General features: G+C 40.5%; 2 protein-coding genes across 2 annotated transcripts in view; both read left to right on the forward strand.

Moving 5' to 3' along the window:
• The window catches only part of LOC141545822 (sodium-dependent phosphate transport protein 2B-like), a 50,253-nt gene that overhangs the window by 974 nt on the left and 25,367 nt on the right, over positions 1-23,912 (forward strand). The window lies entirely within an intron of this gene.
• LOC141546372 (sodium-dependent phosphate transport protein 2B-like) lies at positions 5,513-21,958 on the forward strand. The gene is made up of 13 exons (XM_074274129.1): positions 5,513-5,676; positions 7,317-7,431; positions 7,524-7,673; positions 8,091-8,219; positions 9,054-9,197; positions 9,686-9,797; positions 10,147-10,342; positions 10,917-11,012; positions 11,387-11,504; positions 11,778-11,945; positions 12,532-12,648; positions 12,755-12,879; positions 21,773-21,958. Exons 2-13 carry the CDS (start codon positions 7,320-7,322, stop codon positions 21,956-21,958), a joined length of 1,653 nt encoding a protein of 550 aa, XP_074130230.1. The 5' UTR covers positions 5,513-5,676; positions 7,317-7,319.

A 23,912-nucleotide genomic window follows, 5' to 3' on the forward strand; every position in this document is an offset into this window, starting at 1 on the left:
AAATTCCATTCCAAACAAATGTTGAGAGTATAAAGTATTTGGGAATCCATCTACCAAAGAAAAGTCAGGAATTATATGAGAAAAATTACAAAACACTTGCCACAAAAATAAAATCAGATTTAAATAATTGGAAAGACATTCAATGCTCTTGGATAGGCCGAGCGAATATAATAAAGATGACAATACTCCCCAAACTAATCTATTTATTTAGTGCTATACCAATCAGACTCCCAAGAAACTATTTTAATGACCTAGAAAAAATAACAACAAAATTCATATGGAAGAATAAAAGGTCGAGAATTGCAAGGGAACTAATGAAAAAAAACTCAGAGGAAGGTGGTCTAAGTGTACCTGATCTAAAGCTATATTATATAGCAGCAGTCACCAAAACCATTTGGTATTGGCTAAGAAATAGACCGGTAGATCAGTGGAACAGATTAGATACAAAGGACAAAAAAGGGTACATCTATAGCAATCTAGTCTTTGACAAACCCAAAGATACCAACATTAGGGATAAAAATTCATTATTCGGAAAAAACTGTTGGGAAAACTGGAAATTAGTATGGCAGAAATTAGATATGGATCCACACTTAACACCATATACCAAGATAAGATCAAAATGGGTCCATGATTTAGGCATAAAGAGGGAGATAATAAATAGATTAGAGGAACAGAGGATAGTCTACCTCTCAGACCTGTGGAGGAGGAAGGAATTTATGACCAGAGGAGAACTAGAGATCATTATTGATCACAAAATAGAAGATTTTGATTACATCAAACTAAAAAGTTTCTGTACAAATAATACTAATGCAAACAAAATTAGAAGGGAAGTAACAAATTGGGAAAATATTTTTTAAAGTAAAGGTTCTGACAAAGGTCTCATTTCCAAAATATATAGAGAACTGACCCTGATTTATAAGAAACCGAACCATTCTCCAATTGATAAATGGTCAAAGGATATGAACAGACAATTCTCAGATGAAGAAATTGAAACTATATCCACTCACATGAAAGAGTGTTCCAAATCACTACTGATCAGAGAAATGCAAATTAAGACCACTCTGAGATACCACTACACACCTGTCAGATTGGCTAAGATGACAGGAACAAATAATGATAAATGTTGGAGGGGATGTGGGGAAACTGGGACACTGATACATTGCTGGTGGAGTTGCGAAAGAATCCAGCCATTCTGGAGAGCAATCTGGAATTATGCCCCAAAAGTTATCAAACTGTGCATACTTTGACCCAGCAAGCAGCGCTACTACTGGGCTTATATCCCAAAGAAATACTGAGGAGGGGAAAGGGACCTGTATGTGCCAAAATGTTTGTGGCAGCTCTTTTTGTTGTAGCTAGAAACTGGAAGATGAATGGATGTCCATCAGTTGGAGAATGGTTGGGTAAATTGTGGTATATGAAGGTTATTGAATATTATTGCTCTGTAAGAAATGACCAGCAGGAGGAATACAGAGAGGCCTGGAGAGACTTAAATCAACTGTTGCTGAGTGAAATGAGCAGAACCAGAAGATCACTGTACACTTCAACAACAATACTGTATGAGGATGTATTCTGATGGAAGTGGAAATCTTCAACATAAAGAAAAGCCAACTCACCTCCAGTTGATCAATGATGGACAGAGGTAGCTACACCCAGAGAAGAAACACTGGGAAGTGAATGTAAATTGTTAGCACTAATATCTGTCTGCCCAGGTTGCATGTACCTTCGGATTCTAATGTTTATTGTGCAACAAGAAAATGATATTCACACACATGTATTGTACCTAGACTATATTGTAACACATGTAAAATGTATGGTATTGCCTGTCATCGGGGGGAGGGTAATAGAGGGAGGGGGGGATAATTTGGAAAAATGAATACAAGGGATAATATTATAAAAAAATCTATGTATTCTTTCTCCAAATAATATTTTGAAATAGATAAAACAGAACACATAGGATTACAAAAGAAATCGATTACATTGAAATGTCATGAATCAATAATTTATATTATTTTTTTAAAATTCACCGACCCAGAGCAAAAACTGCTGGAGAAAAATTAGTGGTGAAATATGAGGCTACTTTCAGTGAAGGAATAGAAAAGCTTGTTTTTTTTTTAAGTAAAAATTCATAGCAAAATTTCAGTATTATGTAAGCTCATTGAATGAAAGCCTATTTATTTATTTATTTATTTATTTATTTTTACCTTCATTTCATTTTACTTTAATTTGCTTTCATTTGTCATTTTACTTTCATTTACCCAGTGTCTAATAGAGGACTTTACACATAGCTGATTCTTACTAACTCTTTGCTGAATAAATTAAAGATAACGTGTATAAAACTATGAGAATATTTTCATTTCTTTCTTGGGGCCAGTGCTAAATGAAAAGAGATTTACTTCTTTCTTTATTCATTCAACTAATATTTGCCAAGAACCTACCAAGTGCTAACCTACTGTGAGCCCTGCAAGTAACTGAGGCATCAGAGAAAGCAGGGTTACATCACTAGATGTAATCATAGAATTTCAGAGATGGGAGAAACATAAGTCATCTAGTCCCTGTAAGAATCCCCTTTTTAAAAATATGAACCTTGCCCAAAGGGCTATAAAATCATGTATATCCTTTAACCTAGCAATACCACTAGTAGGCATGAATCCTGAATGAAATATTTTAGAAAAGAAAAGGAACCTATAAGTTCTACAAAAATATTTTCAGCAGCTTGTAAAGAGCAGCAACTTTGGAGAAATATACTTAAGGCTCAGTAGGATTGATTTAATCCTACAAGGTGTTAACTTTTAGAACTATACTAAGTACAAGTAAACTAGGTACCTATTGTCTTCTCAATTCCACTGAGTTAGCACCTTGTGTGTAGTATATTTTGGGCTCTCATTTTGGGGGTTCTCACCTTCCTGAGAAGTCAGGGAGGACATGCCTATCTATGTTCAAAAACAAAGGAATGGGCGTGATGTAGACAGCCAGAACTTTAGAGAAGTATACTTAAAATAAGGTATTATTGTTTTTTGTTTCTTTAGTCAAAATTCATAGCAAAATTTCAGTAGTATGTAAGCTCATTGAATGAAAGCCTTGGAATTGATAAGATAAAGGTTATTTACTTTACCTGTACTTAGTATATTTCTACAAGTTGACACTTTGCAGTTGAATTAATTCACTCATACTGAGCCTTAATTATATGCCCCCAAAGTTACTGCCCTTTACAGTAGCTCTCTTCTCAGAACAAAAACTGGAAACTGAGGGGATGACCATCGATTAGGGAATGGATGAATAAATTATGGCATGTGTTTCTGATAGAATATTATTGCTCTATTTAAAATGATGAGCAGGATGTTTTCAGAAAACCCTGGAAAGTTGTACACAAATTCAAGCAAAATGAAATACACTGAAGTGATAGCAAACTTCTAGGATGATCAGATGGGAATGACTTTGGAATTTTGTAAGAAACAAATGAGATGTTTGTAAAGTTTTTAAAACAGTGCCTAGAACATAGTAAATGCTGTATACCTGTGAGCCATAACTGTTCTCCAAAATCACAGAGAAAGTTAGGACCAAGTGCTCTAACTTTAGATCCAGTGTTTATTCTCCCATTCCACAGGGAGCCCCCAAGTTCATAGTTCCTGTCCACTTTTTGCCCACTTTTACTCTGCCAATAATATTGTTGTTTGTCCAGTCATGCCCAACTCTTTATCACTGCATCTGGGGTTTTCTTGGTAAAGATCCTAGAGTGGTTTGCATCTCCTCTTCTAGCTCATTTTATAGTTAAGGAACGGAGGCAATCAGGATCCCAAACTATTATGTGTCTGAGGTTAGATTTGAAAGCCTTCCTCATTCCAATTGCAGCATTATATGCGGTGCAGTACCTAGATTTTTCTAATATTAGTATTTGTATCTTGTTAGAGATTCATGTCTGGGAGAGGTACAGGTGGAGGGAAGACAGAGAGAGACAGAGAAAGACAGACAGAGACAGAGAAAGTTCAGGGAAAGTTTCAAGTAAAAGGCTATTTTTTGAGCTGACCTTTGAAGGACTTTAGTGATTATGTACAAGAATAGAAAATAGCACATCTATAGTCCTTAGTTTACTTAGTTAACACACAGTGCTGAAAGAATGATAACTGATGGGTAAATGGGGGAAAATGGTTTCCCATCTGAAGAGGATGTTGTTTAAAGGAAAAGTTGTTGATTGATTACTTGGGTGACACTTCACCTCACATACTCATCCTTCCTCCCCCTCAAATTCTCTCCTCAATCTCAAAGTATGATCTACAATTTGCTGGATAGATTCTCTTCACTAATTGAGCCAATGTCACCACTGTGTATTTGAATGTTGGAGGTCACATTTCCCAGTCTGGAGGAATAATGTGGAAAGACAGTAGGTGCAGATCAGGCCCAATGAGGGCTTTCTGGTTTATCACTGGGGATTCTTCCAGAACTGGAAGATGATAGATTGGTCCTGAAACTCCTTGAGGACAAGGGAAGCCTCTACTGACCAGGACAGTTTGGTCATTTCTGACTAGTGGCTTGAAGTGAAAGAGGAATCGGCCTGGAAGTCACAGATAGTGCCAGCAGTCCCGGCAGCAGCTCTGAGCTGCAAAGCTGTTGGGTAGGGAGTAAGTACATATAATAGAGGCTAGGAAGATACTTCTGTTGCAACTCTTGGTTCCCTCTCCAGCCCCCTTCTCCCCCATAGTAGTTTATTTTTTCCAATAACATGTAAACATAATTTTCAGCATTTACTTCTATAAGATTTTGAGCTACACTTTTTCTCCCCCCCCCCATCCAAGATGACAAGCAGTGTGATAGAGTTTGCTATCTAGGTGCAGCATTTCTTTTCCTAGTCTGTTTTTGTTTGGGTTGTTTGGAAGGCTGTTTTGGGACTAGACCTGTGAACTCATCAATAAAGGGAATAGAGGATGAAGGACTTACCCACCAAGGCTACTTGACACCTCTTCAACTTGGATAGTTAGACAATGGTGTGGGCCACTAGGAAGTTCAGTGATGTGCCTTGAGTGAAAAAGATACTAAAGTGAAGGGTGAACCAAGTGATCAGCCCAAAGTCTTGAAATTCTTGATTGAACCCCAATAAAGACCAATGGATGCTCATTAGACATCAACCTTTTAATGCACTGGACCCCCTGCTCTGCTTCTCCCTAGTTTGCATTTCTTTCTGCAAAATGAATGAAAACCTGAGGAAAACGTTGGCTTGGAAATGCGCTGATGGTGGGTGGGTGGGTTCTAGGAGGTGAGAACAGGAGCCTGAGGTGGTAAATGGTGTCGGCTTTTGTCCAGAGGGCCCCAATCAGCCAGGCTTCCCACCCACTCCTTCTCAAATCCTGCTATAAAAAGCGCTCCTCCAGGCTCATGAAGCCAGATCAGAAGAAGAAGCTCCTTTGGCGTCACCTTCCCTTCTTCTGAAGGAACGTTCCTGGGCCTCCGGGGAGACTGGCACCGAAGTATCCACAACTCTCAGTGGGCCGAATTGAGCTCCCAGCTCCTGTGGCCGGGCTAAGGATTGGAAAGAGAAGGGACCCTGGTGATCGAGAACGAGGGTGAGAGTCTGTGGGCCCCTTCCCTGGACTGCCCCCCCTGCCCTGTGCCGAGAAGCCAGCTCCCACTACAGCTCACATCTGGGCCACTTTAAGCACCTTGGACAGATCCCGCAGACCTCAGGTAAGCTTGGCTGGAGTTTGGCGCTCCTTCAGCTGCCCCTAGCCATCGTGGGCTGTCCCTGCTGGCGTTCGCCAGGGAGAAAGCTTTTCTTTTCTCTGCCAGTCATTGAAAGGTTCTCTCTACTTTTTTTTTTTCTCCACAAAGCTCTACTTCTTGCTGGCCGAGACCGTACGGAGTATTTTCTAGCATTTCTGGGGAGCACGAAGGGAGGTTTAAAAATTATAGCCCAATTGCTTTCTGTCCGATCTGAGCGTTCTTTCACCCATCTGTGGGTTTTATAGTAAAACTACTGCAGGGTGGTGTTCGGTTTCCTTTTCCAGCTCAATTTACCGATGGGGAAACTGAGGCAAACAGCATTAAGTGACTTGCCCAAGGTCACAAAGCTGGTGGTTGGAAGTACATTTGAATTCAGGAAGTTGTCTTCCTGACTCCAGGCCTAGCATTCAATCCACTGTGGCACCTCCCTACCTCCTTTTTTAATCACTAGATTTCTTTTTTTTTTTTCCCCTGAGGCAATTGGGGTTTTCACTAATCAGTTTTCACTAATCACTAAATTTCAGCTTTTGATTCTTTAGGTCTTGAGATTAAAGAAGCACAGGCTATTTATTAGACATCCAAATATTTCTTTCTGCTGTCTATTGAGTGGGCAGAGTGTGCCCACAGCCCAGATCCCCAGGGATTTCACAAGGTTATCCTGAGGGGGGATCAGGGTTTGTGGGGAAGGGATGGTTGGCTATTTGCTCTCCCTGGAAGGAGGGTTTTTTTCTGAATGGAAGAATGGCAGCTAGGAGGCTCAGTGGATCCAGCACCAGCTCTGAAATCAAGAGGATCTGAGTTCAAATCTGGCCTCAGACACTTAACACTTCCTATCTGTGTGACCCTAGGCAAGTCCTTTAGTCACAATTGCCTCAGCAGGAAAAAAAAATGGAGTCATAGAGCTATCACTTTTCAGTAGCTTTGGGGCTTTGATGTGGGCCAATTATCAGACTTATGGGGAGGCAGTTTTTATAGAGGAATATGCACATTGGAAGGATTGGTCCCGTTGGGTGTCAGAAGGGTGCAGAAGCTCCAGGATTCTGTAGGTGAGGGCAGTGGGCTAATTAATGCCAACAGAGAAAGGATCCAAAATTTTAATGCAGTGTTGATGGCAAGGATGGCCAGAGGGAGCAGAAGTTAGGAGTAGGAATGGGGCTGGCTGTGGAGGCAGAAGATCTGCTATTTCCCATCTGGAAGATATTGGGACTCCTTCTGCAGTAGCCTCAGTTCCTTCATCTGTAAAATGATACTTGAATGAGACACTTACACGTTAGACATTAATGAGGAAGAGTAGAGGAATCCAGGAGGGCAATGACTAAGACCAGGATTAGTGATTTATTATGAAGTTGGGGCAGGAGGAAAGAAAGGATGAATGCAGGGAGAAGGGATGATTTAATAGCACAGCCGAATGTATGGACGAAATTTACAAAATGGCCCCATGAGTTCACCCTTTGTTTCTTTGTTTTTTAATGAGTTTTAATGAGCTCTAGAACTTATTTTTTGGTTTTTGTTTTGTTGATGCTATTATTTTGTGATTAATTGTCCTGCTGTCCATGGTGATCTAAAATGGTGATGCATATTTTGTTTTAAATTTCATTATTCAGACCATGGCAACTCCACCTCTATCTCCATTGGAAAACTCCCACTGTGATGCTAAGAAGAGCACTGAAGATCCACTATATCTGGAAAAGACAAAGTTAGATAAAAGAAGCCCTAGCAGTGAGTACTGTTCTCTCATGACATTGCCATCTTCCACTCCTCCCCTGGGGAAATGGACCTTATTCCTGATGGTTTTTTACTTTCTTTGGCAGATAATGCCCATTCTCCTATAAGTAAGATAGAAGTTCTGTCATCTTTTTGTGAAATTGCATTGATGGAAGAGCCAGTGGTGGAAGAGCCAGTGGTGGAGCAAGACCTACAGGATGTTCCTGACTTTAGGGACTCAGGGATGGAGTGGTCAGGTATCGCCAGCTCCCCTTCTGTTATTGTTCAGTTCTCTCTGCAATTTTCCTAACAGAGCCTAGAATGCTTTGCCATTTTCTGTAGATTAACAGCAGCTAAGGGCTGAACCTCCTAGACCTGGCTAGCATCATTGGGAACATTTACAAAAGCAAAACCCCAGCCTGCCTTCCCCTGGCTAGCAAGAGATGGGACAAGATTCCAGAAAATGCCAGATCCTTTGTGTGTGTGTGTGTGTGTGTGTGTGTGTGTGTGTGTGTGTGTGTGTGTGTGTGTGTGTGTGTATGTGCACCTGCACAAGAGCAAGCTTTACATATATGGACACAATAACCAAAGCAATTTGTATAGCTTTTAGCACAGGGGCTGGCACAGAGTAAATGTTGAATAAAAGCTTATTCTCTTCCTCTTTGTTTTTGCAGAGAAAGACACCACAGGGAAAATAATTGCTGTCTTCAGAGAGTTTGGAAAAGGGATCCTCCTCCTGGGATTTCTCTACTTCTTTGTATGTTCCTTGGATGTTCTCGGCAGCGCTTTCCAACTGGTTGGAGGTATGAGACGCGATATCAACACAGATCAAAAGTTTCTGCGTGGCTTTTGTAGCTTAAGAGTTGATTTTGGTTCAGCATGTAGCCAACCAACTGGCCAACTCAACCCAAGTAATGTCCCCTTTCTTAAACTCTTCCTGGCCAAGATGTCTCATCTTTTCATCCACTCCAGAGACATGGATGCTTCTCCATTCTTTCTGCCCTTCTCTCTTCCCTCTTCCCTACTTACACTCTAATCTTTGGGGAAAAGACACTTTAGGGAATAGGAATCAAAAATTTGTGTGGAAGAATGTGATAGTAGGGCACCTTAGGTCATCAGATAAAAGTTGCGTTGAGGGTGACCCTCTGTATCTTTGCATTGATGTCTGAATCATAGCTTTGGATTCAGAGATTGGCATCTGTGTTAGATGCATATTTGGATGTTAGATGTTGTGTTGGCAACAGAAATGGTTTCAAGTGGAAAGAGTGAGAAGTCAAATTTGTCCCCGGAAAGCAACTAGAAAATTGTGGTCGTTTTGGTCCAAATCAGCCTCCCGGAGACCTTCCTTAACCCCCTCTCCACAGATTCTTCCCAGTCTCCCTCCCTTTGTGTCTGTCTCTCTCTTTCCTCTAATAACCCATATCAGGAAAGGGAATAAGCATTTCTAGATCATTTATGTGTCAAACCCCGCTCTAAGCAAATTCAGCCCTCACTGTCCTCTGCCACATTGCCTTCCTCAGCAGCCAGTGACTCTTCTTCACTCCTCCTTCCCCCACAGGGGCCTCTAAATTTGGTCTATGGCCCAGAAGTCCCTAATATAACCACATATAATTTAAAATTTTCCATTCTCTTTGCAGGGAAAATGGCTGGGAAGATTTTCCAAGATGGTTCAGTGTTGAACAACCCTGTGGCTGGCTTGATGATTGGCATGCTGTTGACAGTCCTGGTGCAGAGTTTCATCACCTCTACATCCATTATTGTCAGCCTGGTATCCTCTTCACGTGAGTCAGCACGTTCCCCTCTCCCCCAGTGCCCCAGTCCCTATGCCAAACTGGATCTCTTGAAAGAACTTCATGCCAAATTTTAGAACTGTGGAATTGTTCCCTATGTGCCCCAGAGTCATCATCTCCCCGATTTTCCATCCTTCCAAGCTTGGGACAGAGCTCTTGCTACAGTCTCGATCCGAGCCATGCCCACATATCCCAACATTGCTGCCAGTGGTCTCGTTTTTTGCTATGGGTAAAGGTCTAGTTGCCCTGCCCCACTTAGAGCCGTGGGCACCTGGTTGCAACTGTAATGAGTTGTTCTTCACACAGATCTTCAAACAAAGACTGGGTGACTGACTGGTTGGAGACATTGTAGGAAAGATTCCTCTTTCTTGGTCTTCATAGCTTGCCTAACTTTTTGCTAAGTTGATTCCTTGGCTTGTTGAAGCTTTTCCCTATGAATTTCCCTATTTCATTTTCATTTTCTTTTTTTCCTTTGACAGTGCTGACAGTAAAGGCAGCCATTCCCCTCATCATAGGAGCCAGTATTGGGACTCCAGTGACCAAGACCATCGTGGCCCTCATGCAGGCTGGAGACAGAAATGGGTTCCGAGGGTATGAAGCTTTGTTTTTTTTTTTTAATCACTGCTGTAACTGTATTTTATAAAGGTGAGAATCTTTACTCTGCTCTAGATACTCATCTTGCTCTTCCAGTGGTTCTTTCAGAGTGTGGAATAACTACTCAGAAGTTCACATAATTCAGCTCAGTTTTCAATAACCTTGAATTGATAATGATTTCATTAAGATTAAGAAGAATAGTTAAAATCTGGCCTCAGACATTGTTTATGGCATATGATTGTGATGGAATGCTATTGTGCCATAAGAAAGGATGTGGGGGGGGTATAATTTCAGAGTGAAAAAAACCCATCACATTAATTGCTTTGTTTTTTTCTCCCTGCTTTAGGGCTTTTGCTGGAGCGACTGTCCACGATTACTTTAACTGGTTGTTAGTGCTGGTGCTGCTGCCCGTGGAGGTGGTCACTGGCTACCTCTACCACCTCACCGATCCCATCGTGGAAACCTTTAATATCAATAGCGAGGAAAATGTCCCTGACCTCCTGAAAGTCATCACCGATCCCTTCACCCAACTCATTATCCGGGTGAGCATCAAGACTCCCTCTGATTTTAATATGAGTATGAAATGGTGCCAGTGGTGGACTAGGTTCCTGTGAAAGCAGAGCTCTAAGTCTCTTCCCCCAATCTGTAGTGCTGGTTAGACATGCCTTTCCTTGCTCTGACTCCCCCATTTTATTTGAGGGGGTGGAGCTAAAGGGCTTGCTTGGCCCTCCACATTGGCAGTTGTGTTCTTCAGCACCTCCATTCTGCCATTTGGGGCCCAATCACTGTTTTGTTGGTTGCTTTGTTGCCTTTCTGAACCAGGCACTGGGAGATATGATGACCAAATGCGAGCCCCTTCAAGGCTTCAAGGAGCTGGTGGTACTGGCGCCCTAGAATAGGGCAAAAGGGTCTATCTTGCCTGATGGGGGTCAGGTTAAGATGAGACAGTCCCATGTAGAAGTGAGGTCCTTGGGGAACGAGAACAATCTGTCTCCCTTTTATATACATCAGGGTTTTGTCTTCTGTGCACTGGAGCCCCTGGGAGAGTAACTTTTCAGTCACAAATTATAGGTGAGGAACAAGCTAACTCTTTCCTCATGTGTGTTGCTTTTCTAGCTGGATAAAAAAGTGATAAATGAAATTGCTATGGGAAATGAGGCAGCCAAAAACAAGAGCCTGATAAAGACTTGCTGTAAAACAGTAAAATATGTGGTAAATATCAGCTCTATACCAAAGCTCTCCTCACCCTGCCTTAGTTCTACCTCAGACTCTGTGGAGCAGAATGCTTCTCTAAGACAGAGCTAAAGCAAGTGATGCTCAGGTCCCCATTCCAGGGTAACAGTGCTCAGGCTGAGCACAGCTGGGCTGACCTTCAGAAGTAACCCAGAGTCTGGACTTTAGATGCTCCATGGTCTATGGACCAAGCACAGAGACAGAAGGCCTTTTCTAAGCATTATGGGGAAGGTGGAATAGAGAAGACGGGGAAAGTGAGGATTCATTGGCTAGTAGGCCATGTGCAGTAAAATCGAATTTTCCAAAATACCATTTTCAATAACAAGCTTTTTTTCCTTTATTGTGTCATCTAGGCATTAAGCAACATTACTGTTCCCTCAGAAAACTGTACCTCTCCCAGCTTCTCCTGGACCAATGGGAACATGACCTGGACCCTCATGAACACAACATATAAACAGAACATTGCAAAGTGTGAGTAGGAAATCTTTCAGTTAACCCTCATGTCCTCACATTTTAAGTCTTTTTAGAAATCAAAAATGGCTTTTTATAAAATCTGTGTGGGACCAGGGCTATATGTTATTTGTATTTAATTTCAATATCTCCTGAGATCTTTTGGGGAGGACTGTATAAATTGCTGAATTACAACCACTTTTTGTAAGAGCTAGTGCTGGGTAGAACACTGTTTCTGGGTTAAGTGATGAAGAGGAAGAGAAAGATGACGGGTGGCTGCTCTGGTTCCCACAGGCAAATACGCATTTGTGGATGTCGGTCTCTCTGACCTGACCATTGGACTCATTCTTCTGGCCCTCTCCTTGCTGGTCCTGTGCACCTGTTTGATCCTGATGGTCAAGGTCCTGAACTCTATGCTCAAGGGACAAATTGCTACGGTGATTAAGAAGACCATCAATACAGGTAGAATTCCTCCCTTCCTGGGCCTTCCTCTGCTCCTCTACTTTTTCTGTCTCTAAGTTTGAAGATTCTATGTTCTGAGAAAATGAATTTGTAAATAAAGAAATCATCGCTAAGGTCATTGTAAATACAAAAGGGCTCTAGAAATGTCACTGTCCTCAGTAGTTGGCCAGGGATCATTGTCCCAAGCTGCTCCATCTCCCTCCTACCTTATACACAAACACAGAAGAAGAATGTCCAAGGAAAAGGAATCAAGCGGGCAGAGCATGGCTGTGGTGGCCCTCTCTGGCCACCCAAAATAATCAGATATTCTCATTAAAATCCTAAAAATCATCACAGTTATTAATAAAATTAAAGAACAGTTATTAGACAAGAAGGAATGGGCTGACTGTAAGAGATAGCACAGAGGGCTTAGAGAAAGGAATATGAATTCAAATCCTACAAGTAAGTCACTTGTCTTCTGTTTACCCCACTTTCCTCCTCTGTTAGGATGAGGATAGAATCTACCTCCCAGAGGTTTTTTGGTAAGAATGAAATAGAGATTTATCAGGACAAGTGGACAAACGTGGCCTTTTCTTCTTTCCCCCAGATGTTCCTTTTCCTTTTGCCTGGCTGAAGGACTACCTCACCATTCTTGTTGGAGCTGGGAGTACATTTCTGGTGCAGAGCAGCTCTGTGTTCACGTCTGCCATCATTCTTCTGTTTGGTGAGTCCTCCCTTCCTCCCCATGTCCATGTCTCCATTTTTACATTGGTCTTGCCATGCTGAGTCATTCCCAGCCAGGACTGAACCTGTATTCCCCCTCCCCTTAGGCATCAGAGTGATCAGCCTGGAGAGAGCGTACCCCCGGACCCTGGGCTCCAACATCGGCACCACCACCACGACCATCCTGACTACTCTGGCCAGCTCTGGAAGCACTTTGCCAGATTCCCTCCAGGTAAGAATGAACAGTTGGGACCTTCTGTTCTTTCCTTAGTTTCCCACTCCATCCTTCCCATAAGCACCCGGGTTCCTTTTTTGAAAGATCCTCCATATCCCAAAGGGTCGCTGGTTGCTGCCGAGGTCTCAGCTGCCTCCCAACAGTGACTTGGGGGCTAGAGAACCATCCCTAGCTCTTGTTCTCACAAGCTGAATTTCCTAAGAAATGACCAGATATCTACAGCTTGTGTCTTAATAAACAAATGAGGATGGTGAAGTTTCACCCCCATCTGCAACCAGTCCCCTGTCCCCCACATAGATTGGTATGGATAACTTCCCCCTTTGCCCTCCTCTGAGTCAGAAAACGAGAATAGGTAGAAACAATGTCTGACTTGTTTGAAGTTTGAGTATGAATCTCAGCTGTTACTTGCTAGGTGACTGGTATAGATCCAAGCTTTGTGTGCAGGGGGGGGGACAAAGGTCCCGGGAATATGGCAAGTGAATGAGCATCTTTTTAGATTCCAGTGAAGCTGGCATGGTGATGATGGCAGTACATATCTTTCTTCCCTCTGATTCCCTCCCACCTAATTCCAGCTAACTGCTCTCTCCCCAAAATTTCCCATTTCCACAGAGTATGAAGGAAAGGGCCACCTGGACTGAGGAAGAACAAGCATTCCTCCAATCCCCTGTCACCTATTTGAGGTCATATGGACCCTTATCCTGGTCTTCCACTGTATGTAACTCTTCCTGAACAGATGTATAGTCAGCGAATTGTATAGTTTTTGTATTGGATAGTAAATAACGTGTATGAGTCAGATTTTATATTGCTCACCTTTGGAAGGAAATATTTAATTATAAAATATCTTTATCTAAATAGTCAATATAAGCAAGAACATCTGTATATATTGTCAATTTTGTCATGTTTACAATAATTTTATTTAAAAAAATTTCAACAATCACTACCATTCATTCTTTTTGCTTAGTAGAATGTGCCACATAGGAAAAGTCCTCAGCCAACTCCTTTTTACTTCATTTATTTCTTTTTTGTTTACATGTATAATTCCCAATATATTTCCATATTTGTAACATTGTGCAATAAAAATCTGATCAATTCAATCCACATTCAGTGTCCATTGTTTTTTCTCTAGGCATGGATAACATTTACTTACTCCTTTTTTAGGTGTACTTTTAAGGTGTAAGGTGTAAGTCATAAGTTTTTCTAGAAAAATTTAAGATTATGAGGAAACACCTGTGCTGTACGGTAGAGTAAAATGTGTTCTTTTTAATATCATCTTTATTGGTAGAATTATGTAACACATATTCTAAATATACATTTCAAGCTTCTGAATTACAAAAACAATAGGTTATGAAAAATTATTACACGAAGTGAAACTGCAGAAAACTTTAAAATTAAATCTCAAAAAACACAACGTATCTGATGGTCAAGAGGAGATAAATCACAACTTTGCATACACATTATTAAAACATTAAAGAAAATAAAATGACTCAATACTGCACCATGTATATATTCTTATACAATTGATATATATGATAAATGAAACATATATGGAACCTTTTATAGGACAGACCGCCAATGAAATAGTATTGTAAACAACTTTACTAATAAAGTTTGAAGTAAACTCCCAATGGAATTGTGGGGTGAACAGTATAAAACACCCGTTTTATTACTGTGACTTTTTCAGTTCTGTCCCAACTCTCCATGACTCTATTTGGGATTTTCTTGGCAGAGATGTTGGGGTGGTTTGCCATTTCCTTCTCTCGTTCATTTTTTGTACTATCTTTTAAACTTGTTCATAAGCATACTATAAATACAGAAGCTATGTACCTCCTGATCTCCTTTACACTTTGTGTGTCTTTTTCCATTTGGATTATTCATGTGATCTGTGTACATGGTGTGCTTTGATATATTTTTGGAAAGACATTGTCTAAGAAGACTGGATCACAGAAGTTGCTTGATTATTTTTTTCCTTTAGAGTTCCATGCTCAGAGATCCCCAAAGGACTGTAATTTTTGACCAAAGTTATCTTAATTTGGTATTTATGTACTTTTAAAGGTGCACAGACATTGACATTTAGAAGAAATAAGAAGTTGTCTTCCTCTGTATGAAAAATAATGTCATGTGATTAAGAAAGAGGCGAGTAAGGCACTTTTAAGTCCAATAAAGAGTTGAAGTGAGAGAATTGTCAAGCTCGTCTCAGGAGGCGACTCCTACATTATTAAAGGGGAGAAGAACTGGCTGTGTTTGTTGGTTGACATGTGTAGTCCTTGCTCCTAGGGAGCCGAGGCTGGTGGATCCTTGGAGCCCTGAAGTTCTAAGGTGTTACAAAGCTCATGAGCCCATCAGGTGTCTCCATTAAGCCTGGCTTCAATAGGAAGAGCCTGCAGAAGTGGAAAACCACCATGCCTAAGGAGGGACACCAGGCTCAGGTGAATAGTGAGTGGCTGTTACACTTCCAATCTGAGTGGAATAGGAAAACTCACTGGTATGGAGGAAGACAGGAAAGAAAAAAGAAGAAAGGAACTTCAGAGATGGTATAGTACCTTTTTTTTTCACTTACTATTTTGATCAGGACTTACCCTTTATTATATCTGAACAGGAATTCAAACATCTCCATTTTACTTAACAGATAGCCAAGGCTGGAGTGATTAAACTGTGACATATCATTACTTTTAAAAGTTTATTTATTTTTAATATACATTATTTTATGAATTATGTTGAGAGAAAGAATGAAGAAAAAAAAAGCAAAAAGCGAGAGACAGAGACAGAAGGAAGGGGCTTTACAGATGATTCAGTCTGCTCCTAAAAGAAAGAAAAAAGAAGACATGGAAGGAAGGAAAGGAAAAGAAGGAAGGGAGGGAGGGGCTTCCTAGATCTTGTCCAGTCCTCTGATGTTATAAATGAAGAAACTGAGCAGCACAGATGAAAAAACTGCATGAGGTCCCATGGTATATAGCAGAGCTAAAATCAGAATTCTGTTCTTCTGCCTTCTAGCCAGTGTCTTTCTCCAACAATATCCTACATGGAATTGTGATTCTTTTTTGTTTGTTTTGGGTATTTTGGGGACAATAGGGAGCGAGTCACTTGAACTTGGTTTCCTCAGCATGGCCCCTGTTCTATGTTTCAGACACCTATTTGGTTTTCTCTTTTGTCTCTCCTTTTTTTCCTCCAGAATTCTAGGAATTGAGATAATATTTGAACTCATGTCCTCTTCACTATACTTTGCTACCTTGCTTCCCCTTAAATTAGCCATTCTAAATCTTTTTGTGTTTTATGGACCTTTTGGGCTATCTATAGATCCTTTCTCCAAATGATATATGTAAATAGATAAAACAAAACACATAGGATTACAAAAGAAATCAGTTACACTGAAATGCCATGATCCAATTATTTATTTTATTTAAAAAATTCACAGACCCAGAGCAAGAACTGCTAGAGAAAAATTAGTGGTGAAATGCGAGGCTATTTTCAATGAAGAAATAGAAAAGCTTGCTTTTTTAAAAAGTCAAAATTCATAGCAGCATTTCTTTTTTTTTACATTAAATTTTTTAAAATTAATTTTTAAAATTATAACATTTTCTTTGACAGTACATATGCATAAGTAATTTTATTTTTTACAACATTATCCCTTGTACTCCCTTCTATTCTGAATTTTCCCCTCCTTCCCTCCACCTCCTCCCCTAGATGGCAGGCATTCCCATACATATTAAATATGTTATAGTATATCCTAAGTACAATATATATGTGCAGAACCGAATTTTGTTGTTGTTGTTGTTGCAAAGGAAGGATTGTATTTGGAAGGTAAAAATAATCTGGGAAGAAAAACAAAAAAAAAATGCTCACAGTTTACACTCATTTCCCGGTGTTCCTTCTCTAGGTATAGCTGATTCTGTCCATCATTGATCAATTGGAATTGCATTAGCTCTTCTCTATGTTGAGATATCCACTTCCATCAGAATACCTACTCATACAGTATCATTGTTGAAGTGTATAATGATCCCCTAGTTCTGCTCTTTTCACTCAACATCAGTTGGTATAAGTCTCTCCAAGCCTCTGTGTATTCCTCCTGATGGTCATTTCTTACAGAACAATAATATTCCATAACATTCATATACCATAATTTACCCAACCATTCTCCAATTGATGGACATCCATTCATTTTCCAGTTTCTAGCCACTATGAAAAGGGCTGCCACAAACATTTTGGCAAAGACAGGTCCCTTTCCCTTCTTTAGTTAATTTCCTTGGGATATAAGCACAGAAGAAACACTGCTGGCTCAAGGGGTATCAACAGTTTGATAACTTTTGGGGCATAATTCCAGATTGCTCTCCAGAATGGATGGCTTTTGTCACAACTCCACTAACAATGCATCAGTGTCCCAGTTTTCCCACAGCCCCTCCAACATCATCGTTATTTGTTCCTGTCATCTTAGCCAATCTGACAGTTGTGTAATGATAACTCAGAGTTGTCTTAATTTGCATTTCTCTGATCAATAGTGATTTGGAACCCTCTTTCATATGAGTGGAAATAGTTTCAATTTCATCCTCTGAAAATTGTCTGTTCGTATCCTTTGACCATTTGTCAATTGGAGAATGGCTTGATTTCTTATAATTAAAGTCAATTCTCTGTATATTTTGGAGATGAGGCCTTTATCAGAACCTTTAACTATAAACATGTTTTCCCAATTTATTGTTTCCCTTCTAATCTTGTTTGCATTAGTTTTGTTTGTGCAGAAACTTTTTAATTTGGTTTAACCAAAATTTTCTATTTTGTGATCAATAATGGTCTCTAGTTCTCCCTTGGACACAAACTCCTTCCTCCTCCACAAATCTGAGAGGTAAACCATCCCATGTTCCTCCAATTTAATTAAGATTTCATTCTTTATGCCTAAATCTTGGACCCATTTTGATCTAATCTTAGTATGTGGTGTTAAATGTAGATCCATGCCTAGTTTCTGCCATACTAATTTCCAGTGTTCCCAGCCATTTTTGTCAAATAATGAATTCTTATCCCAAAAGTTGGGATCTTTGGGTTTGTCAAACACTAGATTGCTGTTTTTATTCACTAAGTGAGTTTTTTCCTTCTATGGAATTTTTTTTCCATTTTATCCATTTTATTTTTTAGAGAGCTGTTTTCTTCATCCAGCTCACTAATCCTGTTTTCCTTAGAGTTGTTAACTTTTCCAATTCACTAATTTTATTTCTCAATGATTTGATCTCTTTATCCACTCTGGATAACTTCTCCAGGCTCTCTTGCCAAGCTTCCCTTTCCTTTTCCCATTTCCCTTCTAGCTCTCTTGTGAGAGCCTTTTTAATTTCCTCTATGAGATTCTTTTGTATTGAGGAGCAGATCATATCCCCTTAAGGGATTCCTCTGGGGACAGTCTGTTTTTAGTCTCCTCAGTATTTGAAGTCTACTCTCTCTCCATACAGAAGCTGTCAATGCTTAAAGCCCTTTTGAATTTTTTGTTCATTTTGTCAGAGTGGAATCGAAGAAAACAAATTGACAAGACAAACAATTGATCTGTTTTGGGGGGATGGGGCTGGATGGTGTTAAAGGGCTTCCTCTACAGACTGGGGGGGGGGGAAGAATTTCAATAGAATGTAGGCTCTTTGAAGGAAGACTTTTTTATTACTTTCATTTATGTTCATTTTTCATTTTACTTTCATTTACCCAGTGTCTAATAGAGGACTTTGCACATCGCTGATTCTTAGTAACTCTTTTTTGAAGTAAATAAAAAGTAACATGTAAAAACTATCAGAACATTTTCATTTCTTTCTTGGGCCAGTGCTAAATAAAAAGAGATTTAATTCTTTCTTTATTCATTCAATTAATGTTTGCCAAGCACCTACCAAGTGCTAAGCTACTGTGAGCCCTATAAGTAAATGAGGCATTTACAGGGTTACATAACTACTAGAAGTATAGAATTTCAGAGCTGGGAGAAACATTATAAGTCATCTAGTCCCTATAAGAATCCCCTTTTTAAAAATATGAACCTTGTCCAAAAATAATATAAAATAATGTATATCCTTTAACCTAGCCATAGCATGAGCAGACATGAATCCTGAATAAAAATTTTAAGAAAGAAAAGGAACCTATAAGTTGTACGAAAATATTTTCAGCAGCTTGTAAAGAGCAGCAACTTTGGAGAAATTTACTTGAGGCTCAGTAGGATTGATTTAATCTTCCAAGGTGTTAACTTGTAGAACTATAGTAAGTTCATGTAAACTAGGTAGCTATTATCTTCTCAATTCCACCGAGTTAATACCTTTTTTGTGCTCTCATTTTGGGGATTCCCACCTCCCTGAGAAGTCAGGGAGGGCATGCCTACCTATGTTCAAAAACAAAAGAAATGGGGTGATGTAGAGAGCCAGAACTTTAGAGAAATATATTCAAAATAAGGTTTAACACCTCAGTGGAGTTGATAAGATAAAGGTTATTTACTTTACCTGCACTTAGTATACTTCTACAAGTTGACACTTGGCAGTAGAATTAAATCACTCATACTGAGCCTTAATTATATGTCCCCAAAGTTCCTGCCCTTTACAGCAGCTCTCTTCTCAGAACAAAAAACTGGACACTGATGGGATGCCCCTCAATTGGGGAATGGATGAATAAATTATGCCATGTGATTCTGAAAGAATATTATTGCTCTATGAAAAATGATGAGCAGGATGTTTTCAGAAAAACCTGGATAATTGTACACAAATTCAAGCAAAGTGAAATACACTGAAGTGATAGTAAACTTCTAGGATGATCAGATGGGAATGACTTTGGGATTTTGTAACAATCAAATGAGATGTTTCTAAAGTTTTTAACACAGTATGTAGAACATAGTAAATGCTGTATACCTGTGAGCTATAACTGTTCTCCAAAGTCACAGAGAAAGTTAGGAACAAGTGCTCTAACTTTAGATCCAGTGTTCATTCTACCATTCCACAGGGAGCCCCCAAGTTCATAGTTCCTGCCCACTTTTTGCCCAATTTTACTCTGCCTCGAATATTGTTGTTTGTACAGTCATGCACAACTCTTTATAACTTCATCTGGGGTTTTCTTGGTAAAGATCCTAGAGTGGTTTGCATCTCCTCTTCCAGCTCATTTTATAGTTAAGGAACTGAGGCAATCAGGATCCCAAACTATTATGCGTCTGAGATTAGATTTGAAAGTCTTCCTCATTCCAAGTGCAGCATTATATGCAGTGCAGCACCTAGACTTTCCCAATAACAGTATTTGTACTTTGTTAGAGATTCATGTGTGGGGCAGCGAGAGATGGAGGGAGGGGACAGAGAGAGACAGAGAAAGACAGACAGACAGAGAGAGACACACATAGAGAGAAAGACAGAGAGAGATAGAAAGTTCAGGGAAAGTTTCAAGTAAAAGGCTATTTTTGAGCTGACCTTTGAAGAACTATAGTGATTATGTGCAAGAATAGAAAATAGCACATCCATAGTCCTTAGTTAATTTAGTTAACACACAGTGCTGAAAGAATGATAACTGATGGGTAAATGGGGAAAAATGGCTTCCCATCTGAAATGATGATGTTTAAAGGAAAAGTTGTTGATCGATTAGTTGGGTGACACTTCACCTCACATACTCATCCTTCCTCCCCCTCAAATTCTCTCTGAAATTGTTATTGAAGGGTTAAGACAAGTACTCGATAAATACTAGAAGTCAAGTGTTCCAATAGAACAATAATGGGACTCAATGAAATTCTCTCCTCAATCTCAAAGTATGATCTACAATTTGCTTCATAGATTGTCTTCACTAATTGAGCCAAAGTCACCACTGTGCATTCGAATGTTGGAGTTCACATTTCCCAGTCTGGAGGAATAATGTGGAAAGACAGTAGGTGCAGATTAGGCCCAGGGAGGGTTTTGTTATTTATCACTGGGGATTCTTCCAGAATTGGAAGATGATAGATTGGTCCGGCAACTCCTTGAGGAGAAGGGAAGCCTCTACTGACCAGGACAGTTTGGTCCTTTCTGACTGGTGGCTTGAAGTGAAAGAGGAATCGGCCTGGAAGTCACAGATAGTTCCAGCATTCCCGGCAGAAGCTCTGAGCTGCAAAGCTTTTGGGTAGGGAGTAAGTACATATAATAGAAGTCCCATGGAGGCTAGGAAGATACTTCTGTTGCAACTCTTGATTCCCTCTCCAGCCCCCTTCTCCCCCATAGTAGTTTATTTGTTCCAATAACATGTAAACATTATTTTCAGCATTTACTTCTATAAGATTTTGAGCTACACTTTTTCTCCCTTCCCCTCTCCTAGATGACAAGCAATATGATATAGTTTTCTATCTAGGTGCAGCATTTCTTTTCCGAGTCTGTTTTTGTTTGGGTTGTTTGGAAGGCTGTTTTGGGACTAGACCTGTGAACTCATCAATAAATGGAATGGAGGATGAAGGACTTGCCCACCAAGGCTACTTGACACCTCTTCAACTTGGATAGTTAGACAGTGGTGTGGGCCACTAGGAAGTTCAGTGATGTGCCTTGAGTGAAAAAGATACTAAAGTGAAGGGTGAACCAAGTGATCAGCCCAAAGTCTTGAAATTCTTGATTGAACCCCAATAAAGACCAATGGATGCTCATTAGACATCAACCTTTTAATGCACTGGACCCCCTGCTCTGCTTCTCCCTAGTTTGCATTTCTTTCTGCATAATGAATGAGAACCTGAGGAAAACGTTCACTTGGAAATCCGCTGATGGTGGGTGGGAGGTTCTAGGAGGTGAGATCAGGTGCCTGAGGAGGTAAACAGTGTTGGCTTTTTTCCAGAGGGCCCCAATCAGCCAGCCTTCCCACCCAATCCTTCTCAAATCGAGAAGCGGTCCTCCCGGTGGATGAAGCCAGAGCAGAAGACGAAGCTCCTTTGGCGTCTCCTTCCCTTCTTCTGAAGGAACGTTCCTGGGCCTCCGGGGAAACTCGCACCGAAGTCTCCACAACTCTCAGTGGGCTGAATCGGGCTCCTGGCTCCTCTGGCCGGGCTAAGGATTGGAAAGAGAAGGGACCCTGCTTGAGTCTCAGCGCACGTTGCGGCCGCTTTCAGCACCGTGGACAGAGATCCCCCTATGACCACCGGTAAGCTTGGGCTGAGTTTGGAGCTCCTTCACCTGCCCCTAGGCAGCCTGGGCTGTCCCTGCCTGCCTTCGGCAGGGAGAAAGGAAAGCACTGCTTTCTCCTGGAGACCTGGGGTGTGGGACAAAGCTTTTCCTTTCTCTGCTAGTCATCCAAAGGATCTCTTTACTTTTTTCTTCTCCATAAAGCTCTACTTCTTGCTGGCCGAGGAGGTACGGGGTATCCTCTAGCATTACTTGGGAGTACAAAGGGAGGTTTAAAAATTTTAGCCCTGTCGTTTTCTGTCTGATGTGAGCGTTCTTTTACCCATTTGTGGGTTTTGTGGTAAAACTACTGTAGGGTGGTGTTGGGTTTCTTTTCCAGCTCAATTTACCGACAAAGAAACTGAGGCAAACAGCATTAAGTGACTTGCCCAAGGTCACAAAGCTGGTGGTTGGAAGTACATTTGAATTCAAGAAGTTGTCTTCTTGACTCCAGGCCTAACATTCAGTCCACTGTGGCACCTCCCTACCTCTTTTTAATCACCAGATTTCTTTTTTTCCCCCTGAGGCAATTGGGGTTTTCACTAATCAGTTTTCACTAATCACTAAATTTCAGCTTTTGATTCTTTAGGTCTTGAGATTAAAGTAGCACAGGCTATTTATTAGATATCCAAACAATTCTCTCTGCTGTCTATTGAGTGGGCAGATTGTGCCCACAGCCCAGATTCCCAGGGATTTCACAAGGTTATCCTGAAGGGGAATCAGAGCTTCTGGGGAAGGGATGGTTGGCTATTTGCTCTACCTGGAAGGAGGGTTTTTTCTGAATGGAAGAATGGCAGCTAGGAGGCTCAGTGGATCCGAGGACCAGCCCTGAAATCAAGACTATCTGAGTTCAAATTTGACCTCAGACACTTAACACTTCCTACCTGTGTGACCCTGGGCAAGTCTTTTAGTCCCAATTGCCTCAGCAGGAAAAAAAATGGAGTCATAGAGCTATCAATTTTCAGTAGCTGTGGGGCAATGATGTGGGCCAATTATCAGGCTTATGGGCAGTTTTTATAGGGGAATAGGCACATGGGAAGGGTTGATCCCCTTGGGTGTTAGAAGGGTGCAGAAGCTGCAACCTTCAGGCGGTGAGGGCAATAGGTTAATTATAATAGAGAAAGTGATCCAAAATTTTAATGCAGTGTTGATGACATGGATGGCCAGAGGGAATAGAATTTAGGAGTAGTAATGGGACTGGCTATGGGGGCAGAAGATCTGCTATTTCCCATCTGGAATATATTGGGTCCCCTTCTGCAGTAGCCTCAGTTCCTTCATCTGTAAAATGATACTTGAATGAGACACTTACACGTTAGACATTAATGAGGAAGAGTAGAGAAATCCAGGAGGGCAATGACTAAGACCAGGAGTAGTGATTTATTATGAAGGGGCAGCTAGGTGGCACAGTGCATAGAGCACCAGCCTTGAATTCAGGAGGACCTGAGTTCAAATGTGGTCTCAGACACTTAGCACTTCCCAGCTGTGTGACCCTGGGCAAGTCACTTAACCCAGCCTCAAAAAAAAGTGATTTATTATGAATTTGAGGCAGGAGAAGAGAAAGAATGAATGCAGGGAGAAGGGATATGATTTAATAGCAAAGACAGATGTATGGATGAAAATAAAAGTTTTAAATTTATAAAATGGCCCCATGAGTTCACCCTTTGTTTGTTTGTTTGTTTTTAATGAGTTTTAGAACATCTTTTTTTTTTTTTTTTTTTTTTTTTTTTTTTTTTGGTGCTATTGTTGTGTGACTAATTGTCCTGATGCAAAATCCAGTCGGTACATATTTTCTTTTAAATTTTATTAATTCAGACCATGGCAACTCCACCTCTATCTCAATTGGAAAACTCCCACTCTGCTGCTAAGAAGAGCACTGAAAATCCACTGTTCCGGAGAAGATAAAGGAAGATAAAGGAAGCCCTAGCAGTGAGTACTATT

This window comes from Sminthopsis crassicaudata, chromosome 6, assembly GCF_048593235.1.
Source record: "Sminthopsis crassicaudata isolate SCR6 chromosome 6, ASM4859323v1, whole genome shotgun sequence".
In the NCBI taxonomy this organism is placed as follows: domain Eukaryota; kingdom Metazoa; phylum Chordata; class Mammalia; order Dasyuromorphia; family Dasyuridae; genus Sminthopsis; species Sminthopsis crassicaudata.